At 38.7% G+C, this 27,250-nt stretch overlaps 1 protein-coding gene across 4 annotated transcripts in view; it reads left to right on the top strand.

Annotated features, from left to right (window-relative positions):
* Positions 1 to 24,242, top strand: part of ATP8A1 (ATPase phospholipid transporting 8A1) — a 242,792-nt gene extending 218,550 nt beyond the window's left edge. For all 4 annotated transcript variants that reach the window (XM_082611029.1, XM_082611027.1, XM_082611028.1 and 1 more), the window contains 4 exons: positions 13,191 to 13,279; positions 14,353 to 14,445; positions 21,809 to 21,900; positions 23,109 to 24,242. In XM_082611029.1, coding sequence (XP_082467155.1) covers positions 13,191 to 13,279; positions 14,353 to 14,445; positions 21,809 to 21,900; positions 23,109 to 23,206 — 372 coding nt within the window. In that variant the 3' untranslated portion in view covers positions 23,207 to 24,242. The remainder of the gene's footprint in view (positions 1 to 13,190; positions 13,280 to 14,352; positions 14,446 to 21,808; positions 21,901 to 23,108) is intronic.
* The last annotated feature ends 3,008 nt before the right edge of the window (positions 24,243 to 27,250 follow it).

The following is a 27,250-nucleotide window of genomic DNA, read 5'->3' as shown; positions in this document are numbered from 1 at the left end:
CTCAAATGATATTGAGATACCTCCATGTGAAGAAGAACATTTTAGGGCTGAAGGAACAGCCCGTGCCCAAGCTCTGAGGCAGGAATGAGCCTGGTAGATTCAAAGACTAAAATGTCAGTGTAGCTGGAGCAGAGAGAGTGGGAAAGAGTGCTATGAGATGGAGCCAGTGAGATGGGCAGAAAGCATATAACCCCTATAAGCTCAGCTCTCTGGCTCATAAGACCAGTACAGCTTGTTTTTGAGTTGCGTGCCAGGGAGCAATCAAAAATGCTCATAAAAGAAACCATGAATGTCACTGTGCCATCTACTTCTATAAAGCTCATAATTGGACACAATTCTTGCATTCCATGATATGGTAAGGAAAAGAGATCATCAATGAGGTCAAAAGCTGCTTGGTTCCAAGTTATCACTAAGGCTCCCTAGCATGTATCATGCAAAGCAAGTTATTTTATGGCATATTTTTTTATGTTAAAAAAAGAAGTAACTGTGGATTAAACAAGATAGAAACATTTCTCTCTCATATGAAAAAAAGTCCAGTGGTGTCAGGTAGTTCCAGACTGGTATGGCAGCTGCACAGTCATCCAGGACCAGATTTCTTCTATCTTGCTGCACTGTCAACTTTCATGTCCCTCTTCATAGTCCAGAATGGCTGCTTAAGCTCTAGCCATTTTATCAACATTCCAGCCAACAAGAAAGGAAAGAAGGATTAACCCTTTCTCTTTGAAGTTCTTTCCTAGACAATGCCCACCACATTTCCTCTTAGCTCTCATTAGCCAAAAGCTAGTCACATGGCCATACCTAACTGCAATAAGAGAGCCAGAGGAACATAGTCTGAGCTAGAGGAGAAGGTGTTCAGCCAAGATTCAAGTGGTTGCATCTAAGAAGGGGAGAGGAGATATATTGGGAGGCAACTAGAAGTCTCTGCCATGAAAGTCAATAAATTTTCTACATAAGCCATATGTTAGGTTTTTTTTTTAACATCTTTATTGGAGTATAATTCCTTTACAATGTTGTGTTAGTTTCTGCCGTACAATGAAGTGAATCAGCTATATGTGGCACATATACACAATGGAATATTACTCAGCCATATATTTAGCTTTTATATGTCTTTCCATAGGTAAATTGTTTTTGAAGTTTTGAGTTTTTAAAATATAATTTCCTAAAACAGATGGTAATTAGATGACGGAATGGAGGTGTTAGTTAATATTACAGTGGTAATCATTTTGCAATATATAAATATATCACATCAACACATTGCACACCTTAAATTTATGTAATGTTATACGTCAATTATATCTCAAGCAAGAAAATAAATTTTTTAAAGAAAAAAACTTCCTACAATCTGAAATATAGGTCATTATGTTTCACAGGTTGAATTACTAGTAATCAAAGAATTGATGCTTTATGAGATGGTTTTTAAGATAAAATACGGAGCCATCACAAAATTATAAAAACTTGTAAGAATGATATAACAAGTAAACATATTGAGCATTGAGATAAGGTGCTCTATCTTATACAACTTCTCCAGTAACATCAGAACATTTTAAAATTATAATTCTCATAAAAAGAATATTTTGTTACTAATTTTGTCCTCATTTTTCTGGTACTTTTAAGTTTTTTAAATAGCACAATAAAGAAGATTAAAATAAAGCAAAGCAAAACAAATTCTGTTCTTAATTACTTTTACTATTCTGGGAACTATATCCCTAGAAAATAAAGTTTCAGAGCCATACATTTTCTAGTGCTCTTGATTCCTTTTTAGAAGGACTATTTTGCATGTTCAATTCTCAGTATATATTGATACACAGTCAAATTTTACTTTAAAAAAAAAAGTGGGCTTCCCTAGTGGCGCAGTGGTTGAAAGTCCGCCTGCCCATGCAGGGGACACGGGTTCGTGCCCCGGTCCGGGAAGATCCCACATGCCACGGAGCGGCTGGGCCCATGAGCCATGGCCGCTGAGCCTGCGCGTTCGGAGCCTGCGCGTCCGGAGCCTGTGCTCCGCAACGGGAGAGGCCACAACAGTGAGAGGCCCGCGTACTGCAAAAAAAAAAAAAAAAAAAAAAAAAGTTAGCTTCTGATTGATCTAGGTCCCAACTAGCTCTTCCTCCTTTTCCTCTGAACATCTTTTTTAATCATTTATTTCCAGAGGGTGGAGATGCAAAGGTTGTTTTTTGCATCATTCAACTAGATTGAATATTGTTTCTTAGTCCCGCAGGGTGATCACGCCTCCTTCATTTCCTCACCACCACCCAGGAATGTCCAAGGGGAAAAAAAGCACATAAACGCTGTGAACTGGCATCTGATTTGCATATTTTCTAAGATTTTCTTTGTTTGGAACAATTTGCATATTTTCTAAGACTTTTGTTTGTTTGTTTGGGATAATCCAAGCCAAGGGTTTTCTTTGAGTAATCAAGAGCTTCTGGTATAATTGCAAACATATTGGGGTTTATCCAAAACACCCTTCTCCTTAGTTATTTTCTGGGTGTTCTGCTCTATCTATTTTTATGGAGAAAGTAATAATTCATCCCATAGAAGAGTCCAATTTAGCTCAATTCAACTGAGATTTATGTAGTGCCTTGTGTCAGGACCTATACTGGGTGTCAGTGGATCAAAAGTTGAAAAAAGAGAGTCCTTCTGAGGAGCTTGAGTTGTGAGTAAACCAACAGATCAACAGATCATTAGAATGTAAGACGCTAGTTATTTTGATCAGGACTCGCAGGGAGGGGCTAGCAGAGGAGAGGGCACTCGACTCCCAGGCTACAGTTCAGAGAGTTTAGAAAGGTTTCTTGGTACTGCTGTTCCCCACACTGTGCAGGAAGCCAAGAGAAAGAAGGGCCTTCCAGCTAGAGAGCAGCCCAAGCAAAGAAGGAAGTTGGGGTTCCTGAGGGAGCTGGAACTGAAAAGTGTAGCCAAGACCAGGTCACAGAAAGTTACCCGAATGTATTTACATCATTACATTAAGCCGTGGCAGATTGCAATTCCTTATGAAATACATAGTATTCCAGAAGGTACCTGAGGCCATAGAATACAGATTCAGGTCAGAGAACATGATATATAAATGCTAGTACTAAGCTAGTGAGTGATGAAGAACATTTTTTATATTTTGGCATGAATATGTATCACATAATATAATTGAAAATTTGCAAGAATTCTGTTGAGCTAAAATAAGACATCAAAGACCTTTCTCAGTGATAAGCTCCAGACCATAGAACTTGGCATGGGTATTCCTCTGTCTTTGGGTTTTATCCAAGGGACGTTTTGAGCCTCACTACCCAAGATGTGTAGCCAGTGAAGACTTTCAGTGGAAGTTCACCTCTTCAAGCCAAAGTTCGCATGAGCTTGAAATTTCTCTCTGGTTAAAGTGCGAAGTACAATGTTCACCACTTAGTGTTGACCCAGTTATGCTTATGTACCTCTGAGTTCAACTCCATGCCCAGGTACCATAACAAATTCAGACAGAAAGGGTTAAATTTCTGAGGAAGGCTCCCACAGCTTGGAAATCTCTGTCACGCCATGGTGTTTCCCAGGCTTTGGTCACAAAGACACTTTAAGAAACCTTTGCAAGTTTACATTCAAATAACACAATAATATATTATCTGAAAGCAGAGTTGATTTTGATCATCTGATGTCGTTTCCATACATCAGTGGCAGTGTTGCCAGGAGAAGGCACAATTTCGATGCAGTTAAAAGCATTCTGTGTATATAATATTGATATTTCGCCATTAAAATATAGATGTTAACCTTGTGGGTTTCAGCTTTCAGGGTACTAAAGAGTATCATTTTATCTCAGGCTCAGTGAGTCAGCCTCCCCAGTCCCCTGAGAAAGGGAGCTGGAGGAGGAGATACCATGTGGGTAACTGCAGTGGGATGAGATGGGACTGAAAGTGAAATACAGCAAGAGAGTCTACCTTTTCCAAAGAAACATTCAGCTGATACAGCAAAGACGAAGCATTGAGGAGCAGTAGGGAGGGAAGAGCCACAACTTGGTGGGAAAGATCCAGAAAGTTTGTATGAAAAGAAACAATACCTGCATACCTGAAGTTGAGCACTGATTTTTTTTTCTTTTGATGAAAATGATTTCATGAAGAATGTGCTTCCAGAGGAGACCAGAAGGGTTAACTGAAACATAGGAGGAAGCAAGAGAAGTTAAATGGTCTCATAACTTGGTAGATGGCTCTGAAACAAAAGAAAAGTGGGAGTTGTGGGTTCTGAGGGTCACAAAACCACATCACAGTACAGATCATCTCTGAAGAGTTGCTCTACCAGGATGTTTCAAAGAAGCCAGAGCCAGAAAGAACAATTAAACTCAGATTTAATTAAACTCTTGGACACCATACCCAACCAAATCCTAAGAAGCACATAATAGGATATACAAGCTATATGTAATATAAGCTTTTGGAGTTTTCTCCAAAACTTGCTAACTCCCTTGGAAAAACCCTAAATCTCAAAGATAAATAGCCCTCCTACCCAAAAAATTTGAAAGGTCTCATTCACAACAACAAAGAGAGACTTTAGCCAGATGTGTGTATGGTTAATGGGAAAAAAAACTGGAAAATTTGACAAAAATGAGAGAATATTTTTTAAATGAGTTGAATAAATAAACATACCATGTCTCTGAATAAGAGGATCACTATTAAATCATCACTTCTTTCCATTAGAGAACTGTTTGGGAGAAAAGAAAAAAAAAATACATCTTCTCCTTGTGATTGTGATGTAACCTAGGAAAATAATTCTAAGTGCAGAAAAAGGTTAGAGTGTGACTGAAAAGGGCAGCTTTATTATAACTGTTTAGTTGTACCGTTTAGACAGATACCATTGAGTATATGTCCCCTCAGATGCCTCCCGACTCTGCAATGTCCATGGTGTCAAACATGTGTCCACACACAGTATTTCCCTAAATTCTTATTCTTCACTTTCTGATTCAGCTGGTGAACCGGGAGTAGGAAATGGGTCATAGACAATGCACCCTCCCTCATCTGGCTAGCTGAAGCCTTGGCCTCTTCCTCTGAATACCTCCCATATCAGTAAAAATTGATGTTTTTGCTTTTTTAATAAAATTCATAATAAGTTTTCGGGCCCTGGTGGCGCAGTGGTTGAGAGTCCGCCTGCCAATGCAGGGGACACGGGTTCGTGCCCCGGTCCGGGAAGATCCCACATGCTGCGGAGCGGCTGGGCCCGTGAGCCATGGCCGCTGAGCCTGCGCATCCGGAGCCTGTGCTAAAAAAAAGTTTTCAATTATATGATTAACTTACAGTCATTAAATAAACTTCTGCAAAAAGAGAGGAAAAAAACAACAGCTTCACTACCCAAAGGTAATCCCTGTAAACATATGAGTCCCGTCTTTTTCTACCCTTAATTTGTGTACTTATCTTTGATTAGATAATTTATTCTTTTGACAAATATATATCAAAGGACTAGTCTAGGTTCTGGAGATACAGCAGTGAACAAAAGAGAAAAGGCCTGCCCTCGGGAGCGTATATTCTTGAGAAGAAAGAGAGAAAAACAAAAGTATATTCTGGAGCATGGGGATGGTAAGTGCTGTGGAGCACTGTAGTGCAGGAGGAAGGCTGAAAAGTACTGCAGTGGCCGTGTGGTGCTGCTTTAGGTGCAGTGGCTGTGGGAGATCACTGCAAATGTGACCTTTGAGCAGTGACCGGAAGTGACCGGAATGTGACCGGAAGTGGGATGAGGAAGCCCTGAGGCCACCTGCAGGAAGAGAATTGCAGGCAGGAGAGATGGCCAAGTGCTGAGACACTGAGGAGGCCAGAGTGCAGAAGCAGAACGAGGGTGGGAGGGAGCGAGTAGTAAAAGAGCTACAGGGATGGGGCAGAGCATCCCTGGCCAAGGGACAATTGTAAAGATGCGCTTAGACTCCCGAGTCCCTGGAGGGTCGAGCGCAGTCACAGGCTTACTTTTTAAATGATTGCTCTGGGTGCTGTGTTGAGGATAGATTGCTATGGGAACAGGAGGAAAGGCACACATGAAAAGGCCGTGGGGGGGAATCCAGAGAGAGGTGGCAGAGCATGAGCCACGGGGGAGGGGCTGTGAAGTGGGTAGACTCTGGATTTAAGGAGAAGGGAGTTTTGCCCTTAGAATTGCTTTATTTTTTTTTTTTATTTTTATTTTTTTTTGCATTTTTTGCTGTACGCGGGCCTCTCACTGTTGTGGCCTCTCCCGTTGCGGAGCACAGGCTCCGGACGCGCAGGCTCAGCGGCCATGGCTCACGGGCCCAGCCGCTCCGCGGCATGTGGGATCCTCCCGGACCAGGGCACAAACCCGTGTCCCCTGCATCGGCAGGCGGACTCTCAACCACTGCGCCACCAGGGAAGCCCCAGAATCTCTTACATCTCTTATATATGACTTACTGTTTATCATTTTAACCATTTTTAAGTGTACTGTTCAGTGGTATTAAGCGCATTCACAGTGTTGTGCAGCTGTCACCACCATCCACGTCCAGAACTTTTTCATCTTCCCCACCTGATACTCTAGACCCATCAAACAATAACTCCCCGTTACTGCTTCCCCCCAACCCCTGGCAGCCACTATTCTACTTTCTGTCTCTGAACTTGATTACTCTAGGTACCCCTTGTAAGTGGAATCATATAATATTTGTCCTTTAGTATCTGGCTTATTTCACTTAGCGTAACGTCTTCAGGGTTCATCTATTTGTAGCATGCTCCAGAATCTCATTCCTTTTTAAGGCTGAATGATAGCACATGATATGTATAAGCCACATTTTTTTAATCCATTCATCTGCTGATGTTTCCACCTTTTGGTTATTGTGAATAATACTGCTATAAACATTCATATGTGGATTTTTTTTTAAATAGAGCAGATCAGATTTACCAATGGATTGGAAGTGTGGTCTGAGAGAAAAGGAGGAAAAGCAAGTTTTTTGGGCAGAGCAGCTGGAAGAATAAAGTTTATATTTGCCAAGACAGGGAAGACTGGGGTTTTATATTCTTTTTATTTAATGTAGCAAAATAGTCACGTTGTGTAGTTAAGAAAAGTCTTCATTAATGCCGGTATGAGACCTTCCTTCTCTTCCTGCCCATTCTACATCCCTTCCTTCCCCCCCAAAAAAAATTGTTACTTTTAGTTATCATACTTTCCCTGGATTCGCCAAAATATTTCTGTTGATTCAAAAGGGGGATGGGGAAGATAATTTAACATACTTAGCTTTTAATGCATGTCACTCAGCCTTTGTAACAGATAAAATGACCTCTATTGGAAAAGGATGGTTAGGGAGCTGAATCAAGCCCTTCTCCCGTCTCCCCAAATCACATAAATATCTAGTTATAACTGCTCCCAGAATAACTCCATGCCAGAGCATAAGAAAGCCAAACAACATCTCAGGAATATAGTCCCAAGGCTCTGGTGTTTTTTGACCTTTAATCTCTCTAAACACTAGGTTGTAAGAACTTATTTATTCAACAATTATTTATTGAACACCTGGCTGGTGGTTAAGCACTTGGGTTGTAAGAATTCATCAAGATATATTTCTTCCTCTTACAGGGATCATAGTCTGTAACTAGAAAATGGGTAATAGTTACCACCAAAGTGGAAGCACAAAGTAGGGTCAGCTAACCCAAGTCTAAGGAAAGAAGTGACATCTGATGTGGAAACTGAAGAGCAAGCAGGAATCACAGATACAGGTCCAAGGATGAGAGTAAGCTTGGGCAGATTCCAAAATCTGAAACACTTTGTGAAGCTAGAGATGAGGGCTGGCTTGAGAGATGATGTAGGAGATGTAATCAGAAGTCAGGTAGGAAAGGTCATGAAATCATATTAAGGATTTTTGTACTCCATCCTGAGGATGGTATAAAGCCGTTGAAAGGGTTTAATCCAAGAACTGCTCAAAGCTAATTTGCACTGTGGCTCTGGCTGCAGTGGGGGGACTGGCTAGAAGCAGAGCAAGAAAGGAGTCAGCAAATCCACGCATGAGGCTATTAGGAGGACAGGCAAGTTTTGGACTGGATAATGGCAGCAGGGTGAGCGAGAAGTAGATAGGTCTGAAGATACTAAAGCACAACAGAACCTGGTGATAAAGCAGATATAGTATCAAGAGACGGTTCAAGAATAGAGCCCAGGGCTTCCCTGGTGGCGCAGTGGTTGAGAGTCTGCCTGATGGTGCAGGGGACACGGGTTCGTGCCCTGGTCCGGGAAGATCCCACATGCCGCAGAGCGGCTGGGCCCGTGAGCCATGGCCGCTGAGCCTGCGCATCTGGAGCCTGTGCTCCTCAACGGGAGAGGCCACAGCAGTGAGAGGCCCGCATACTGCAAAAAAAAAAAAAAAAGAATAGAGCCCAGCTTCTGTCTCAGGCAGGTGGTGATGAAGCCATTCCCTGAAGAGATTGCACAAAGAAAGAGCAGGTCTGGGAGGAAGACAGTGTGTGTTCAGTTGGGGAATGTATTAAGTTTGAAGTGCCTCTTTGACATTCAAGTTCAGAGCTGGCTGGTCTGTGTTTGAAGCACAGGCAAGAGATCTAAGCCACAGGGAGAGACCATGACTGATCCCCATGTAGATAATAGAAACCTCCAACCTTCCCAGGGAGTGTGTGTATATGATAACAGGAGGCTCCTGAGAGAATGCCAGGATAGTCTACCTTTCCCTTTATTCAGGACTTGTCCAAACAATCAGCTTCCTAATAATTACACTCTTTGAACAGCATCTTTAATAGCTTGGACAATATTATCTCATATAGACGTACATTTATTTAACCAGCCACATAGTTTTTCCTGTTGGTTTTCACTGGTGTTTTACTATTTTTAAAAAATGCACAATGAATATTTGCATTCCGCAAAATTAGTTCCTTGGGATGTTAGAAAGCAGTATATAGGAAAAAGTGTTCCATGGTCGATAAATGTATTTTGGAAACCTTGGTTTAAAAACTATTCAGTAGGTTCTTTACTGTGATTTCTCAAAGCCTTAAATACGCTACTCTGCCCTGTGACTCTCCAGGAGGGGTATGCTGTGGTTTGTTTATACCTTTACTAAGTATTGGGCCATGACAGGCTTTTGGAGAGAGCGCTTTCAGGACTAGTGACCACAGAACAGTTTCATAGGATATTAACCTATATGTAAAAGCTGTACCAAATTTCAACACATAGTCCCAGAAGTTGAATTATCAAATTAACGGGAATGAATATTTGTGTTCTTGATGCACATGTCAATTACCTTTCCCAAAGGCGAGTACATTGCTGATAGGAATGTAAATTACTACACATACCTGTTTCACCATACCTCCCTACTCCCCCAAGTGTGATTATGAATTGTTTAAATCTGATCTAATTTGGTAATGTTTCTGTGACTACAGAGAGGCCCAGCATTTTTCCATGTTATTGATTACTTGCTGCTTCTTTTGTGAATACCTTCTCAGGTCTTTTGCCTATCTATTGGAATCTTAGCTATGCTTATGAAGATAAGTGGTCTATTTTTATAATCAGGTTTTAGTGCAGAGTTTCATATACTTATGGCAGCCATTTTCCCAAGTTCTTATGTATCATATTTTTTTAGTTCTTTTTGAACACGTGGAACTTCTCCATTTTCATGGATCAGTTCTTTAAAGCATTTCTTTTTATAGTTTTTTTTCCACTGTTTTTAGCTTAGAAAGTCCTTTTATAAAGTTTTATCTAGACACTTAATAATCACTTCTTGGTTTTTTTGTTGTTGTTGTTGTTATTAACATTAACTCATAACTCCTCTGGTATTTATATTATTTATATTAATTTATCTTGCTGCCCTCCCCCCCGACAGAAGAAACTAACCAAGTTTTACAGCACTGTTTTCTGAATTTACCCTTCCAAATTAATATATTGTGCCCATACAATCTTTTTTATATGATTTTTTATGAAAAAAATTTTATCTCCATTTCCTACATTAGCAAATTGAGATGAATGGCAATTTATTAGGGTTCAGTTACTCGGCCAGTTTCAGTCTTGAGATGAGTATATACTGTGATGTTAATGTGATGAAAACCATGACATTTATAAACTTACACTTAATTTGATGTTGTGATAAAAATTTCCTTCCTTGAAGCTCATGGGAGAGATTACTGAAAAGAACACAAGACTAGAGTGTTAAAGGAATTTGAAAATTAAAATGAAGAAAGGAACATTTGTTAATAATCAGTGGTAGTAATAAAAGCAGCCACTTTATAAACATTATTGGTTTAATTCTTACAATCCACTTTACAGCTGAGGAAGCAGAGACCCCTAAGTTACTCCCTCCATCTCTGAGAGCTGGGACAGGCAGAGCCACCACCACTTCCAGGGCTGTTTATCCCCAGCCCTGCTCTAGTTGGGGTCCGCGGATATAGTTTTAGGACTCCCCAAGGAGCCTTCTTATTTAGATAGTGTCTGTACTTAAGCCAAGAATCAGCATCCTAGTTCTCCACTTGGACATTTATAGGGTAAAAGGAGGGACAGACTTAAGAAGTGCATTGCTGAAAGTTTGTAGGCAGGTAGCACATCGAAATTCTCTCCTCCAAGACTGAACATGGGAGACACTGCAGGTGAAAAAGTAAGTGTTCCTCTCTGTGGGAAAGTGGGCACCAAGGGGTCACCTCACTGTGGGTCAGAAGGTAAGCCCTCTTATCTGCTCAAACCCCTCGGCTTAGCTAACTTCACATGAGCTAGGATTTTCTCAAACGTTTTTTCTCTGCAAGTTCACAGGGAAATTTCAAAACAATTCCTCATTCCTCTGCCGCAGCTTGCGTTTTCAGGCACTGATGGTTCATTTTTTAAGCCCGCGTGGCCCGATGCTGAGACAGCATCACTCTGCAGACAAGCAATTGTTTGTTCCCGGAGCAGGACCTGTGCCCTCAAGTGTACTGGCTTTGCAGCTCCCTGGGCTGATCCTTTCTCAAGTCCCCCGGGAGGCACTTTTGTGGCAGATTCCATTTGGTTTCAAAGGGCCTCGAGGGAGGGGCGTCGGGGCTGCTTGGCGTGGCCCCCCAGTCTCCCATGTTAGGAGCGACTTGCCAGCCGCTCTCGGAGGGAGCGCGAGCCCGGCCCCGAACAGGCTGCTCCTGTTCCCCCCCATTGTCTGCGGGATCGGGCGTCCTTTCCCAGCTGACCTGCCTGCGAGTGGAGAGATGTGAAAAGTTAGAGACAAAAATGGTCTCTACAGAGTGAGGGGGAGCTTTCTTGTACAGAAAGGAAGGAAATACCTCTGTGGGATTTTATATCCCCCCCCCTTCATCCAAAAAATACAAAGAGGCTCTCTGTCTTTAATGCGAATGTCGGCTTTAAATCTTTTAGGTTTGGATTAACTCTGCAAAAGAAAAAAAAAATCTGACAGGCTTTCAGATATGACGCAGAAAAACTTCTTTCCCTTCAATTCATGGCGTTCATTTGCAAAGCCAAAGGCTGGTGGACTGAATAGTGGGCGCCAGTCTCCCCGTCATAGTTAACATTACAATGGTCAGAATTAGCGGCCTCCATCCCCACCAGTGGACATTTAATACAGGGTGGCAAAGACAAGAATAAATCTTTCTTCTCTTGCCCCCAAATTAAAAGAGATTATAAAATTAAGCCAAGTAAAAGAGGTATTTTCAGTTACATGGCTTAGAATCTCATCTTACCTTTTTCCCGTAGAAGGAAAAAGAAATGTGCCATTTTGCAGTCATTACCTAACTCAAAAGCTTCCTTCCAACTAAACAAAACCCACTGACTTGATGGACATTTCCTATTACACAGTTATTGTTGGTTTTCACTATTGAGGATGTCAGCAAGCATGTCGAAGATCATGTTTTGCTTATAAAATAAAATGACTTTTATGTGAATATCTTTCGTCTTGGTGGTATCTAGAATGTGGGTGCTGTTCCATTGAATCCACGTGGCAACATTTACTTTCTGAAATTTGGGGTAATAGCATATTCTTATTTTAACGTGTTCAGAGCTGTGTCAGCCTAGATAGAGGGAAACCTGAGTATCCTTTTACCAATAGTCTGTATCAATAAGCTTGTGTTAATGTAGAAAAAATTTTAAACAGCAGCTCCTGGTCTCCAGATGAGAGTCAAAATGAATAGGTAATCTGAAACACAACTTAAAATTAGTAATCTTTATATTTGATAAGGATTGATTGATTAGGACTGTTTATGTGTAATTGTGAACCTGCCTATACGAATTAAACTCTAAATCATTTTTAATTCCTGACCTGGTTAAAAAAAAACATTTCTTGCGTGAGTTTTAGTGGGATGTAAATGTGTGTGCGTTAGTTGGCCACTTCAGAATGGAGTTATAACAATACGTTTATGGATTTAAATAGGTACTGCAAATTTATTCTTGATAAACAAATAGACTCGAAGTGAAGCAAAATATTCCTTTTGGTTTTATTATATGACACTATCCCTTTTAAGCTCTAGTAATCTACATTATAAAGGGATTTTTTTATTATAATCGCAAATAACTAATAGAATTTGTTGATTTTTATTATAGAATCATTTTCTTTGCAACCCCAAAGGCTCTGATATAGCAATTTGGAATTTAATACAAAGGAATGCTTAAAGTTATTTTAATACATTTTTATTTGGGTTTTACATACTAAACATTTGGCTTGACTTTAGCAATAACAGGATGCACCAAAACAAGTTATGTAAATCTTTGAACAAAAATTAATATTATTCCTATCTAATATCAAATTGTTATTTTTCATAGATTCCTTAATTTGTTTATACTGTATTCGTGATTTATCTGGATGATCTTTTAGTATCATGCAATATTTTAGAAAAGTAAATTTTTATGTGCCAGAAATAGTAAATGTAGTTTTTAATTAGGATTGATTTTACATGTTATATTATAAGAGAATTTAATCCAGTGTATGTTTGAAGTTTGCTCAAAAAGATAAATTTTTATATTCTAAGTTATAAAAGAAGGTCAAATTTATTACTCCATTATTTTGATCACAGTAATAAAAATTTCACAGAAAAATATGAAAAGATTTGGCACATGATAAAACTTTGTTGTATTAGCTACTTGAGGGAAAAAAAGAAATGTAGTAAATGCATGTTTTAATAAATTTGGCTTTTAATTCCAAATATTTCACAAGTTTGAATTCAGAGTTATTGTATACCTTCTTGCAGAATGAGATTCTTAAAATTATTTTACTTGAAATCATATAAAAACTAAACATGAATGATGTATTTCTTGGTTTTTAAAGTAATACTATTTCTGATGCTTTTACTCAGGCAGCCATGTTGTTCAGTTCCGGAGTCTTTTGGACAGGCCTGTTATTTATCCCTGTGGCATCTTTGCTTCTTGACGTGGTATACAAAGTGTAAGTATAATGCTCAGTTATGTCATTAACAACACAGATGCATATTAATCCTCAGATTTCTCTAGTTGTAACATCAACTCTAGTGTAGAGCTTACAGAATAGGAATTAGTAATATTAATTCTACATAAATAAAGAAGAAAGGAGTGATTGATGAACTAGAAAACTAAATTAGTTTAAAAGAGCGAACAGAAGTAAAGCAGGTAGCTTCAATTAACATTTTTATTAATCAGCCTGAAAAACCCATTCAAGGTAGAAGAAAAAATTCTTTTACCTCCAAATACATATATATATAAATTTTTAGTGAACAATAGTTGTGAAAGGGAATTTTTGCTAGCCTGATTCTAAACATGTATAAAACAGAGAATAGAAGAAACTACAGCTTTACTAATCTTTCTCAAGGATTATAAGTTTTAAAGTGTCCTCTCTTCCCACAAAAAAAGATACCATTAAAGTTAGTTAACATGATACTTATTTAATAACTGAGAGTTTTAATATTATAAATGTAAACCATTTATTTTATGACTATTGTTTCTATAATTATATTAATGCCCAGAATTACTGTAGTCTTTTTTTTTTTTAATAAATTTATTTATTTATTTTTGGCTGTGTTGGGTCTTTGTTGCTGCGTGCGGGCTTTCTCTAGTTGCAGCGAGCAGGGGCTACTCTTCGTCGCAGTGCACAGGCTTCTCATTGCGTTGGCTTCTCTTATTGTGGAGCACAGACTTTAGGTTTGCGGGCTTCAGTAGTTGTGGCACACGAGCTCAGTAGTTGTGGCTCATGGGCTCTAGTGTGCAGGCTCAGTAGTTGTGGCACACAGGCTTAGTTGCTCCGTGGCATGTGGGATCTTCCCAGACCAGGGCTCGAACCCGTGTCCCCTGCATTGGCAGGCAGATTCTTAACCACTGCGCCACCAGGGGAGTCCCCACTGTAGTTTTTTAGATTCTATGGAAAAATTGCTTGTACACTGGTTACTGTTGTACTTAGCAGCAGCATGATCAAAACTAGTTTCATAAAGTCTTAAATTTTCACACGAATACTTCTACCTTTTTTTTTTTTTTTTTTTTTTTTTGCAGTGTCAAGAGGACTGCTTTTAAAACATTAGTGGATGAAGTTCAGGAGCTGGAGGCAAAATCTCAAGACCCAGGAGCAGTTGTGCTTGGAAAAAGGTAAAATATGCCCTAAATATGTTCTTTTCCAAGTGAACTTTAAATATGTCTTTTGCTAGTGGTTGGAAATAAGCAGCTAAACTTGTATTTATCTGTTAACATGGAGCTAGCAGTGTCACTGACAAATTTTGCAGTCAGAGAGATGCAGATTCAGATCAAATCTTTCTTCGCTAAGCTGCAGGTGACCTTAGCCAAGTTGCTTAGAGCTGCTGAGCCTCAATTTCCTCATCTATACAATGGGAGTGATAATGCCTCCCTCATGGCCAGTTGTAAGAATTGGATAAAATACTGTGGATAAAGCAGGTCGCTTGCCATCTGGTGCTTAATGAGCACTCAATAAATGGTAGGTACAAATAGTGTTTATTATTAAACTGAAAAAGAAAAAAATAACACAGTAGAATATAGTCAAAATCAGAGCTTGACATAAAGTCAGCTCTCCCACAGTTACCTTTGTGGTTCAGTACATTGTTAGGAACTGACCTGGACATATGTCTGTCATATATGAAGTCAGTTATGTCTTCCAAGTCCTCTTCCTCACCGCCACCCGCCCCCCCAAAAAGCAAGGTTAGAAAGCTAATTGAATTGACTAAATTTCACAAAACATTACAGAAAAGAATTTAAACTTATAAGAAAGCACTCTGTGATACACCACAATTATGAAGAAAATACCAGGAATTTGTTCTTTCTGTCTTTCATCACACTAAAGTGAGCTAAAGTTTTGTCTCAACCATAGGAGACGTTTTGCCCTGGTCTGTGTCACCTTCATCATGGTTCACTGTCGTTACTCAGTTTGACACAGTGGAGTGTCAGGCTGGGAACTCAGGCTGAGACCTTGGCTTCCAGCCCTCTCGTGCTCTCATTAGGCCGAAGGAGCACGTCACACGCCGGTCTGTGCCTCTCTTAAAAATAACGACACTGGCATCTGCAGGGCGTGCACCACGTGCTGGGTGCTGCACTCCTCACTTCACAGGTACTATTGCATTACACTCCTGCAACGACCCTGTACAAATCCATCATCCTCAGTTTTTCCAGATGAGAAAACAGGGGCTTAGAAAGACCAGGTTCTCAAGGTCAGAAGTGACCACGCTGGGCCTTGAGCCCATGTCAGTTGATTCTAGAAACCCTGTTGCTAACCATGCACTGTTCTGCCTCCTGCTGCTGCTTTTCAAGAACGTAGGATGGCAACAAAACTAGCCTGCCACTAACATGACAATTCGTTGCCTCTCCGAGTTGGTGTCCCTGTGTACCTGATGGGCTGCTACCTTTGGGGTTACAGGTGTAGCTACTCCTCCCTCCACCTTCTCCTCATCTCTTCCCTTCACCTCCAAGTCAACATCTATTCTATTGCCTTTCATAAATAGTTCCTCAGTAAATGTTTTTTCACTCTAGCTGTAAAAAGGATGTGGTAAGAGTTCTAGCTCACAAAATTGTGAACAAAAATATTTATTCACAATTATTAGGGAAAGTCTACTGATAGCACTGTTACTACCCTTAGTAAATTTCTCCTATTTGTATGTTAATAAAACCTACGTTAAGCCCCTCCATGTGATACTGGTTTTCCATCGTTTATAGTATATCGTTGACTTCAACAATTCGTAAGTCAGGCTGAGGGTTCCATGTGATGACCTCTGATCTCTGGGTCCTAAAGACCTGAGTCTGTGATGTGTGTAGTCCCTTACATTAAATAAATCAGAGAACCTAGAAGGAAAGAAGTGAATTCTGCCATAAATGACAACCAGCTTCTCCAAGAAAATGCATCTGATAAATTTCCTGCTGCTGCTCAGCTCATTTGCCTAAAATAGCTGTTCAGCTTTTCTTAAGGACACAGGACTAAGTTAGATGTTAGCTGAATACCCCAGACAAAAACCCCTAGTACAGTAGGGACCCTGTGTTGCCATTGCTGCCAATCGGTGAAGAGAAGGATGGCGATGGTCAGTGTGGCGTGGTGTCTCCCTGCTAAATGGTAGCTAGAGGAAGGGGGAGAAAAAGATCTGTGAAAGGGGAAAAGAGGCAACTGGTTGGAAAAGTCTTCACACCAAACTACATTCTAAGGCAGTTTAGAAATTGTCAGATTGATTTTATTGATAGAACTCTTTCAGAAACCTTGGAGAATAAGACTCATGTCAAATTTCAAAAAACTAGCTAATTTCATCTGCATTTTTCAAAGAGGAAGAAATAGTGATTTCTGTGTATTCTACTGATACCAGCCTTCCCTGAGTGCCAGAACACCACATTATTTTACGCCTCCCGGCCTCCACACATGCTGTTCCTTGTCTAGAGCTGGTACCCTCTTACAGGCTGGGTAATCCAATTCCTAGCTTGCAAAACCCAGTCCAAATGCAATTCCCTCAGCTTTTCACAGATAAAATCAATTCTTATTCTGCTATCTCTGTATCTTGTTTGTTCTGTTTTTACGTTTATTGCAGTATGATATAGTGTATTTGTTCGCCCTATGCTTGTTCGTCTCCCCTACTAGACGGAGCTCCTTGTAGGAGAGGCCTCTGTCCTAGTCTTAACTGCAGCCCAGAACCAGCCACAGAGCCAGGAACATAGTAGCACTTAGTCAATATTTGTTGAGTGGATGAATGTATGGCCAAGAGAGTTAACTAAGGAATGAATGAACGAACGAATGAAAGGGTGGGTGAAAGGATAGTTGAGTAGTGGGGTTGACCTGTGGGTAATTAAATTAAAATGTGATAACAAGAACATAGAAGTATATAGGTTACACTTCCCAAACTAGTAACGCCTAGCGTTAATGATTGTTTACTTTTTTTGTCATAGAATGATGCAATTCTTAAGAAAGATCTTGCGGGTTGATCATCCCAATTTTTTTAATGTTCACTAAGCACTACCATGAAGTGAAGCTAGATGTAAAATGAAACAGTGTCAGAGAAACTATAACTTACTTGTAAGCACCGTATCCAGATTAGTATTTATAAGAATTTATTTCTCATCTCTACTCATTTTCAAAAATTGAAACACCTTGGTTAAAAGAATTAGTCCTTTTTATAGAAATAGTATGCCACTTATCATAATTTCCAGCAAATTAGATATATTTTAATTTTACATCAAAATTTTGAGGAAAAAGGTATGTTTCATAGTTTAAGTAATTGCTTTTGAGCCATGGGTTATGGTAGAAATCAGTTTAAGTCTAAAAAATTGGGAGAATAAAGCCAAACCTTATTCCTAATACTGTGAGGCCATGGCTTATTTGTGTGTGTTAGGAAAATGACTTTAAGCTGTGAAATCCTGTTATTTGCTTTTACTTTATGTGGACATGCTCCAACACTAGGGAGCCGAAGCATCTTCATTCCCAAAGTCCAAAAAGCTTTGAAATTCAATTTTTTCCATAGGCTTATAGCAAAATTTGCTGGAAAAACCAAAACAATTTGTACTATAAATATAAGGACATTGATCGTGTTTATTTTTCTACAATGTAATATTCCTGTATTTTATAGCAGAAATATTAATTTTTGGAATATGGGCCTCTAAGATCCCACTTGGGAGTATTACATCTACACATTGTGTGAAACATATTACTTTTTCTAAAACAAAACAAAACAAAATGTGAATTCAAAATCCCAAAGATTTAAAATAAGGGGTTGTGGACAATGGGCTCATTAGAGACAGGGCAGTTATTACTGGATACCTTTCATGTGTGTGTGAAGCAATGCATCTTATAGTAAGGCAGTATGAATAATGAGTCTCATAATTTTTTGTATCTAACTGTAGACATTAGCCAGCATATCATCATCAGCCGTTACTAAATAGAATTTTAGCCCAGCATCTTCAGGTCAGTCCTTATTAATTTGTCCATCACCACTGCTTGGCCCACAGCCTTAGCTTTAAAAAAGACAGTAGGGAAGTATGGATGTCAGATCATTTGGTCATGAGGGTGATGATGGTGTTCTCTCCCAGCTTTTCTCTGTATTGTTTATCTTAATGAAAAGCAATTTTAACATTGCCCCAGAACTAATAGAAAAGAAACTATATTTTTCAATTTTCACCTGGGTTTTACATCAGGATTACATAAATTTCTTTGAGGCTGGGGCGGAGGCGCGGGGTTGGTGGGGGAGGTGATTAGGATAGGAGGACATATCAAATGTTTTCCCCCAGCCTACTCTCATCCCTGTGATGAGGGTTCCATCCAACATTTGTAAAGAAACGAAACAGAACAATGAAATACCTCCTCCAGAGCAGAGATTAGTTAGCCTTCTTATATTCATCGTTCATCTCCCCACCACCACTGCCTACTACAGGACAGCTGTCCTATGCTATGCACTAAAACATTTCATGAATGAATGAAAATAGCTTGGCAACCCAATAAAAAAAAACAAATGCAAATTGACCACTCTTCAAAGATAACTGAAAATACCTTAAGACAACATGTTCCAGGACAGTAAATGAGTTATTACCTTTTTTTTTTTTTAGTATTTCTAAATGAAATTTTATTTTAAAACGTGGTATATTTCCACCCCACCTCACCAGATATCTAAGTTGCAGCATTTTAACAGGCTTGGAAATAACGTAAGTGGTAGTTGTGTGATTGCATTAAATAAATCGAAAACTTACATAGCTTGGTATGTACATGAAAGACCCTACAAATTGAGTAAAACTACTGAACAAGAGTTGTGAATAAGATGTGGTTTTAGTTAGAAGGCATCCTAGAGTCTTTTTTTCTTCTCACACTGTGTTAAACTGTTCAACAAAAACTAAACTTTTAACATGTCTATTAATGTTAACATGTTACCAGTATATTTTATAATGTGGCTTGATAGTGATATCAGTTACCCATAAATATTGATGGCACAGAAACTGCATAACTTTGAAATGATTAGTAGTTCTCCAAAAGTGGGATAGGACTAGAGAAATACAAATCATCATCAGTTATTATTTATTAATCACCCTCCGATGAACGGCATTTATATTCTGAGGAGGGAGCTTTTGTTCTATCAAGAGGTCCGATGTAGCTAAGGCAAAAAGCAAAACAAAAAACAAAAACCTAGTCGTTTTCCTAAGGAAGTGGAGTGAGGGGCATTATTCGTGAAAACTCATGTTCAGCAATAGACTTCTCCTGTTGAGGTAATGTTGAATATAAACCAAGGCATCAGAAATGATCCTCACCGAGTATCTTTTGTTTCGTGATGATCTCTGTTCTAGTTGGGTTTTTTTAAATAATAAATTCCTTGGGATCTGGGGGATGGTAAGGGTGGGAAGAACCAGTGCTTCTAAGTGTTGAGTGGTTCCTGAGTACCAGTAACTGTGGTTGAAGCTATACAACTCCCTGAATCCTCCGTCAGCCTGAGGTTAGGAATTGTCCTCCTGTTCTCCATGAGATGTCCAAGAAAGGTTGCCTAAGGTGACCCAGCTAATAAGTAACAGACTCAGAATTAAACCAAAGTAAGACTGCAAAGCCCAGGCTCTTTCCACAGAAGTGTGCTTCTTTCCCCAGAAAGAGACTTGCTTACTGCTTTTTTTTTTTTTAACACTAGACATTAACTTGATGTAACAGCTGAGTGATAAACTAGCCTTATATGAACCATTACAAAACAAAATTACATTATCTCATATATTTAGGTTGCCATAATATGAAAGGGGCAATTCTCACATCTGCCTTCTTATCGCTTCCATAATTGTAATATTAAAGTATCATGTTATAGTAGTAAAGTATCATGCATTCAGGAAGGCCAGCCTGAAACCTGGAAAATGTATTTTGGGAAGAAGCAGCTCTATCATGATACATTGCCGTCCTCTAGTCTTCTGTAGTCATTTCAGTTTTAAACACCAGAGACTTGCTAAGCACCCCATCCACGATGCTCTGCTAACAACATCAGACCACCTGCTGCTAAAGCTGCCGACTTCCTCAAAGCGGTTACATATTTTAGTGTCCCTATGAGTCCCTGGGTCTGTAACGGTAGATCATTTTAAGAGCAGAGTAAGAAAAGTCACTCTGTAAAAATGGCTCCTTCTCACTCCCCATATCTGTTTATTTCACTACCAAAAACAAGTTTTACAAATTTTTGCAAAACCACTGGAGTTTTAAGATTAATTAGCTTTCTTGCCTTAATTCCCAATGACAATAAAATATGTCTAATAAATAGCAGTTAACACCCTTAGACTTTTTAAAATGTGTGTAAGACTACTACAAATGTCAACATTTCTAAATATTTTATTTCAGCAAAAGCCTAAATGTTTGTGTAATTACAATGAATTCATTTTGCAGATGATCCTTTTTTTTTGCATATGATAAATATTGTTCCCTTTCGGGGTCTAAAAAAATTGGCAATATACAGAACTAACATAACTTACAGCAGTTTAACTAAAGCTTAAAAGTGGGGAAACTAAAAGATGGAAATTTGTCCACTGAGTCAATTCCAGTGATTAAAACAAAATTGCATAAACATTTGCTGCAACACATGTGGATTATTTATTAGCTCTTCATGTTTGTTATGTGTTTGATATCAAAGCAAAGTTTTATAAATCAACCAATGGAGAAACGGCATGATTGGGAGGATTGATGATGTTTAAAAGTGTACTTTGGAATTATTACTCAAATTCATTTATCCGACAAGTATTTGACTCCCTACTGGGTGAAACACTGTTCTGTGTGCAGGGGAGAAAAACAGATGCATTATTTCTTGCATTCTGCTTTTAGTAGTTACATAATTACATGGGTTTGTTTCTGCAGAGAAGATTCTTCTAAACGTTTATTGAAAAACGTGTTTTTTCTTGTCACTTTACCTAGTAAATTATTTTCTGAAAACAGTTTTTTTATTTTAAAATGAAATTAAGGAACACATTTCATACCATATTAGAGTGGTAATGTAATTTTTCTAATTATAAAGTCTGTGAAATTTCTTCTTTGCATAATTTTTCATATTTTTCTGTATAACTAAAAAAAAGTATTTTACACCAGAATATGTGCAAAGTAGGAAAAAGGTATAGTAATGGTTGATTTTTTTAATTCTAAAATGCCATGCTTGCTATATGTAGTAAGTCTAAATTCCAAGATTTTAGAAGCCACTAACACAACTGGTAGACTTTGCATTTTTTATTAATTATATTGTGCAGGTTCTGTGTCCGTATTTGACTTAAATGTAACTGGGGGTGGGGAAATCTTTTGACTGGACTACTGGGGACAAAACTCTCCTTAGCTGTCAGGGGGGGAAAAAATGGCCTCAAAAGTATCCAGTACTTGAAACCTCATTTGCTGTCTGAGAAAATGGGGTTGAAATAATCACTAGACTCCGGATTTCTCAAGCAATCTTTTGTGTCAGTCTGACTTTCTCTGGTGGTCCTGTGGGCACTCTGGGTTCTCCGCCGAGCTGATCATTCATTTCACACGTTTGCACCTGTTCTGCAGCCTCACGGAGAGGGCGCAACTGCTCAAGAATGTCTTTAAGAAGAACCACGTGAACTTGTACCCATCAGAATCATTGCAACAAAACCTGCTCCGTAAGTATTTGAGTTCTCTTTTTTAAACACATCCTCTGCCATTACCTCATAGGATCTGAGAGCAGTATTTTAACTTTAGAGATATTTAACTATTTACAGTTAACACCCAAAACAAGTTTTGCACATTTGCAATATGTTATGTAAATAACAAATGTTTAAAGACTCCTTTGACCACAGCCATCTCACTTTCAGCAAAAGAGATAGAGCCTTTGAAAATCTTGCTGCTTTCACTTCAAGAAAAATATTCCTGCATGCCCCTTGTTTCCTTAAGTCTTAAAAAGAACCAGTGAAATAAATCTGAACTCCTTAAAGCTCACTCTGTATTGTTATCTTTCCTACTTGAATAACTTTGCAGGAGCCTTTTCAGCTTTCATACACAATGACATGTATGTGAAACATCGCACAATGAAACATGTATTTTCCCCTTCAAAAATATTTATTAATATTTAGAGTTGTAAGAAATTATTAGGTATCACACCCTCTTAACATTTCAAGGATCTAAAAAAGAATATAATATATAAAGCCCTGTGGTAAATGTATGTGTGTTAGTAATATATCATTTGTTTCATGTTATTTCCACATGTAATTTATTTCCATTGATATATACTCATGTTTAATGCTTTTGCTCTTTATACTTCAAGAGGCCTTTCCTAAAGATGTGATTCCCTTGGAGGTCATTTCTTATCCCCAAGCCCCCTTGGACCAGGCTGGGGCATGAGTGAGTTTATTTGTAGATGCTGAGAGCCCAGAATTATGTCTTCTGAGGGAAGGAGAGCGCACTTCCACTATTTGAAGTTGTGTGTGTTTATCTCCTCCTCTTCCTTGCTTTTATTCTTCCTTACCTCTTATCCGCCTGATCTATGGAATACATGCACCCACTTGACTGCACTCCCCACCCCTCTGCTAGTCAGGAAGCAGACATTAGAGGGGCTGGACTTGAGATGCTGAAGGGAGAATTGAGGGGGGCCGAGAGCATCTGTTCGTCTAGGGAGCACAGCTCCTAGAATCTAAGCTACCATCATCTCACTCTTCATTTTGCAGTTGAGTCTATACCTTTTACAGACATTAAAAACCAGTGTCTTCATGCTTTTAAAGGTGGGAGGGATGCATTAGTTCCCCAAGTTAGGAAATGAGCACTCAACACTCAGAATAACAGAGATTTCCAGCGACTTCAAGATGACCGTTTCTATTTTATCTTTAACTTACAGACGGGTATGCTTTCTCTCAAGATGAAAATGGAATCGTCTCACAGTCTGAAGTGATTAGAGCGTATGATACCACAAAGCAGAGACCCGAAGAGTGGTGATGGGGGGAGGGATGAGAGGCCAGCTCTGACACATCTCGAAGGGGAGCTCCCAGGTCTTCACCAGAATCTGCTGACCAATTCCAGCCTGGTCCAAGGAGGGGAAATGGATCTGAACTCATCTCATTGACTGACATTCAGATTCATGTATATTATAGACATAAGCACTGTGCAACTATACTGTAACACCATCTCTTTCAGATTTTCTAAAGTATTTACTAAGTCTTTGTAAACAGAAATGGAAAATGACCTTGTATCTTGCCAGAGTGTTTTCTTAAACTGAGAATAGGTCAGCATTCTTATGCTGTTACTCTGGGGCTGCCACTATCAGTGTCTTGGATATACCACAAGGTGACCGACCTTTACAAATCTCTAAAATGGTAGTAAGTTAAAGGGACTCCTTGATATCCATTTTAGATTTCAGAATATGCTGAAAAAAACTAGCCTTCTTAAGGAAGCAACTCACTGAGCAAAATTTCTAAACAAGACATTAATAATAAAAAGTGTTTGTGTCAAAAATTGTCTTGATAATTGTTTGCCAAAGAAGTTTAATAAATGTATTTGTCATTCAGTAGTCATTTGCCCAGAAATTTAAGAGAAGGTTTACCTCTAGTTCTGCTGTAAGATCTGCATGCCTGACTTTACAAATCTAAGAGTGATTTGCAAAAACAAGTATTTCAAGGCATTTGCTACTAAAATCTGTGATGTTGCACCTTTAGCCTTACAAATGCTTCTTTCTCGTTCGTCTTGTCTATTTGTTCAAGTTGCAGTGCACACGTGGTATGTGACTGTCTTTATGATACTGAATTTTAAAACTGTATTTATGTCTCCATCCTTTCTAATGAGGTTTCATCATCATTTAGATTTTTCTAACAACCTGGCTTCTGCTTTAGACTGAGTGATGTCATTTTGTCTTCGAGTTTTCTCTTTTAAGAAAAATATGCTTACATATTTATGTGAGATTTCCAATGCTTCTGTCAAGGTGTTTGGAATACCATGTTGGATAAATGCATGGGCCTTTGTAATGTCCGTAGACTCAGCTTTTGTCCTGTGTTTTGGTTTTCCCCATGAGTGCCCACTCGAGATGCCTGCTGTCCTCAATGGCATGCCCAGTGTTATGGTGACTGCCCTGTACATAAGACTGAGAATGACTTCACAGTTCACTAGTCAATCAGCTCCCAGAATTAGTCACACACTGCTAATTGGGACAAATAAGTAGTACCTTTTACCCATTTTAAAAACACCTATTTTACTCAAGCCTATAACTTTACAAAGAAAAGTAGATTTTTGTTAATATGCTTTAAAATGTGTGTTCAGCTTAATTATTTTCAGCATTTCCAAGACATCTGAAAATGCCTATTTTGCCACCAACAATAAATGGTGAAGGGGCTGTTTAAAAACCACAACCAGTTTTCTACACTATTTTTAACATAATGCTTTCATGTGGAAATAAAAAGAATTCTAGCTTTCAGATACACCTCAGAGATTGAAGCAAACTTTTTGCCTTGTATTCAAAAGCCTGTTTGCCTTTAAATGGACTTACCAGCAAAATAGGTACAACTTCCTCTTAAAAAAAATAAGTCAACTACAATTGAGAAGACAGGAGATTTTCAAATCACTCCTTGAGTTTAATAATTCACATCTTTTTTGTCCTTTTTCTCAATCTAGATTTAAAATTCAGCTATATATTATTTCCTTCTCTGTATTTTTAGCTATTTAGTTACCTGTATGCCTCCCACATTTTCTACACATAAGAGAGGATATAACATACATAATTTGAACTTAAAGGGGCAAGGAGTTGACATACTTCACTCCCCAGACCCTTCCCATTTGGGGATCAGATTAAGAAAATCATAAATTCAAACATCTAACAAGACTACAGGCGTAAGGGTCTAAGATCATGTTCGAAATTCAGATTTCACTGTCTTTGTCTACTGAATGACTATTCAGAGCAGCTTTTCTGGGCCTCCATGATGAGAGTTGAGGTCAAACCACAAAAAAAGAAAAACAAAAATCAAGTACAACGAATAAGGGTTTTTAAAAAAGAAGAAGAATGAAGTACATCCCCCTGGAGGAACACTTCGTAGCAGTTCCAGAAAAGGGCTGCTTCCATTTCCCCTCACCTCATAGGTGACATCCTTCTCCAAAATTTTAATATCAAAATGTGATGTGTGTAATAGAACTGAATTTTCTGACTTAAATGAAACGCTTTGTTTTTATCCTGAAACATGGATCGTTTCTGTGGAGCCCTTCAACATGAGTGGAAGACTCATGGTTAATCATGTGGAAGATCATGATCTGAAACATGACTAATTTATGCCTTTTGGTCCCATGGATCTATTTTTGAATTATCAACATTAAGTCAGTCTCTTAGCTTCTTGGGTGGGAGTTGGGAGTAGGCAGCAAGGAGTGACCACCTTGGTAAAACTTAAAAGATAACATTGCAATTGCAGTGACTTTGTAGTGTTAATTAGAGAAAAACCCTCTAATTCTTTAACCTTGGGTGGGGGGGTGGGGGAAGTAACAGAGTTTTACCAGGATTAAAATAAACAGTTGAGGTGACTTCTAACGTGTGTTTTCTGAAATAAGGGACACTCTTCGATTAAAAAGTCCCTTGTAGGAACTCCGGCAAATGCTAACACCGTTGCTTTACAGTGTTTACAATTCGGAAAATACTACTTACTGCAGAAAATCCTCATTCATTTCACCCTGAAAAGCTGGAGGTTGCTTCTTTAGTGTTAACTAGTACACAGTGATATTGAGCATGAACTTTCTAAATGTTTTACATACTCATATAAAAATATATTGGTGTCTCCCACCCAGAAAGATGCTATATGGTAGAAATTATTAGCAGGAAAATGGTGTTTCTCAGGAATGTAGTAAATTTTAAATGACATATGTGCTGCCTACCCTCCCACATGCCACTCTGTCTGATGTGAGCCTGCTTCAGCAACGTGGCAAAGTTAATTGAAAGCTTTTTCTAATGAAGTCAGGTGAACGTGTATTCTATTCAGTATTAGCCATTTACATGAATTGTATGGTCATTGAATGGACTCAGCGATTCCTCTTAATTTCCTGGGGAAAAAAATGAATTCAAGATCAACACTTATTCTGGTCATAACATTTTATATTTTAATTTTGCAATTCTGCATTCTAAATATCCAGTATGAAAGTCACATGATAGTTTGTTCTGCATTGTGTGCACGGTACAGCACTTGTAATCCGTCATTTAAATATTCTTTCAGGAAACGAATGCCATTCTGAAAATACTAGATTGCATATTCACAATTTTTTATTTCTAAAAATGTCATCGTTATTAAAAAGCTAAATAATCATTGGTGTTTATTTTTGTGCAGTTTGCCCTTTGATGTTTCCTGGTTCTAAAACTTATATTACCAAATAAATCTATAATTATGTGCAAAATTCATTGAGAAAATTCCCACCCTATTCACATCATATGAACCAGGCCTATGGAATTCTTTTCTGTAAATTATTTAATGTAACACCATGCAGTTCGGTGCCTAATAAATGCTTTTTAATGATCAACATTTCTATAATGCCTCTTAAAGAGACCAGTCTGGGGCCTCCCTGGTGGCGCAGTGGTTGGGAGTCCGCCTGCCGATGCAGGGGATACGGGTTCGTGCCCCGGTCTGGGAGGATCCCATATGCCGCGGAGCGGCTGGGCCCGTGAGCCATGGCCGCTGAGCCTGTGCGTCCGAAGAGACCAGTCTGATTTTTCTCACGTTAAAATAATTGAAGTCACTTGTGAAACTGTTATACTTTGCTGCATTTTAATTAGCCTTCAACAGCTATTAAAATGGAATGTAAGTTAAATTTTGAAGGAAAGGAAATAAATGTTTTCCATTTTTCGTCTTGATTTATTTTCTATATGAGAGCAGCTGTGTTTTTGATAGGTTTATGGTTTGCATGAATTAATATGTAAAGTGGCCTAGGCCAGTGCATGGCTATTGCTGTAAATCTTGATGTTTATGTCTGCCTTATAAAAGTCTCTCATGGCCTACCTGGAATTTCATATTCTGTGGACAA

This window comes from Mesoplodon mirus (assembly GCF_964341445.2).
Source record: "Mesoplodon mirus genome assembly, chromosome: 2".
NCBI classification, from domain to species: Eukaryota; Metazoa; Chordata; class Mammalia; order Artiodactyla; family Ziphiidae; genus Mesoplodon; species Mesoplodon mirus.
This window is presented reverse-complemented; position numbering and strand designations above follow the sequence as displayed.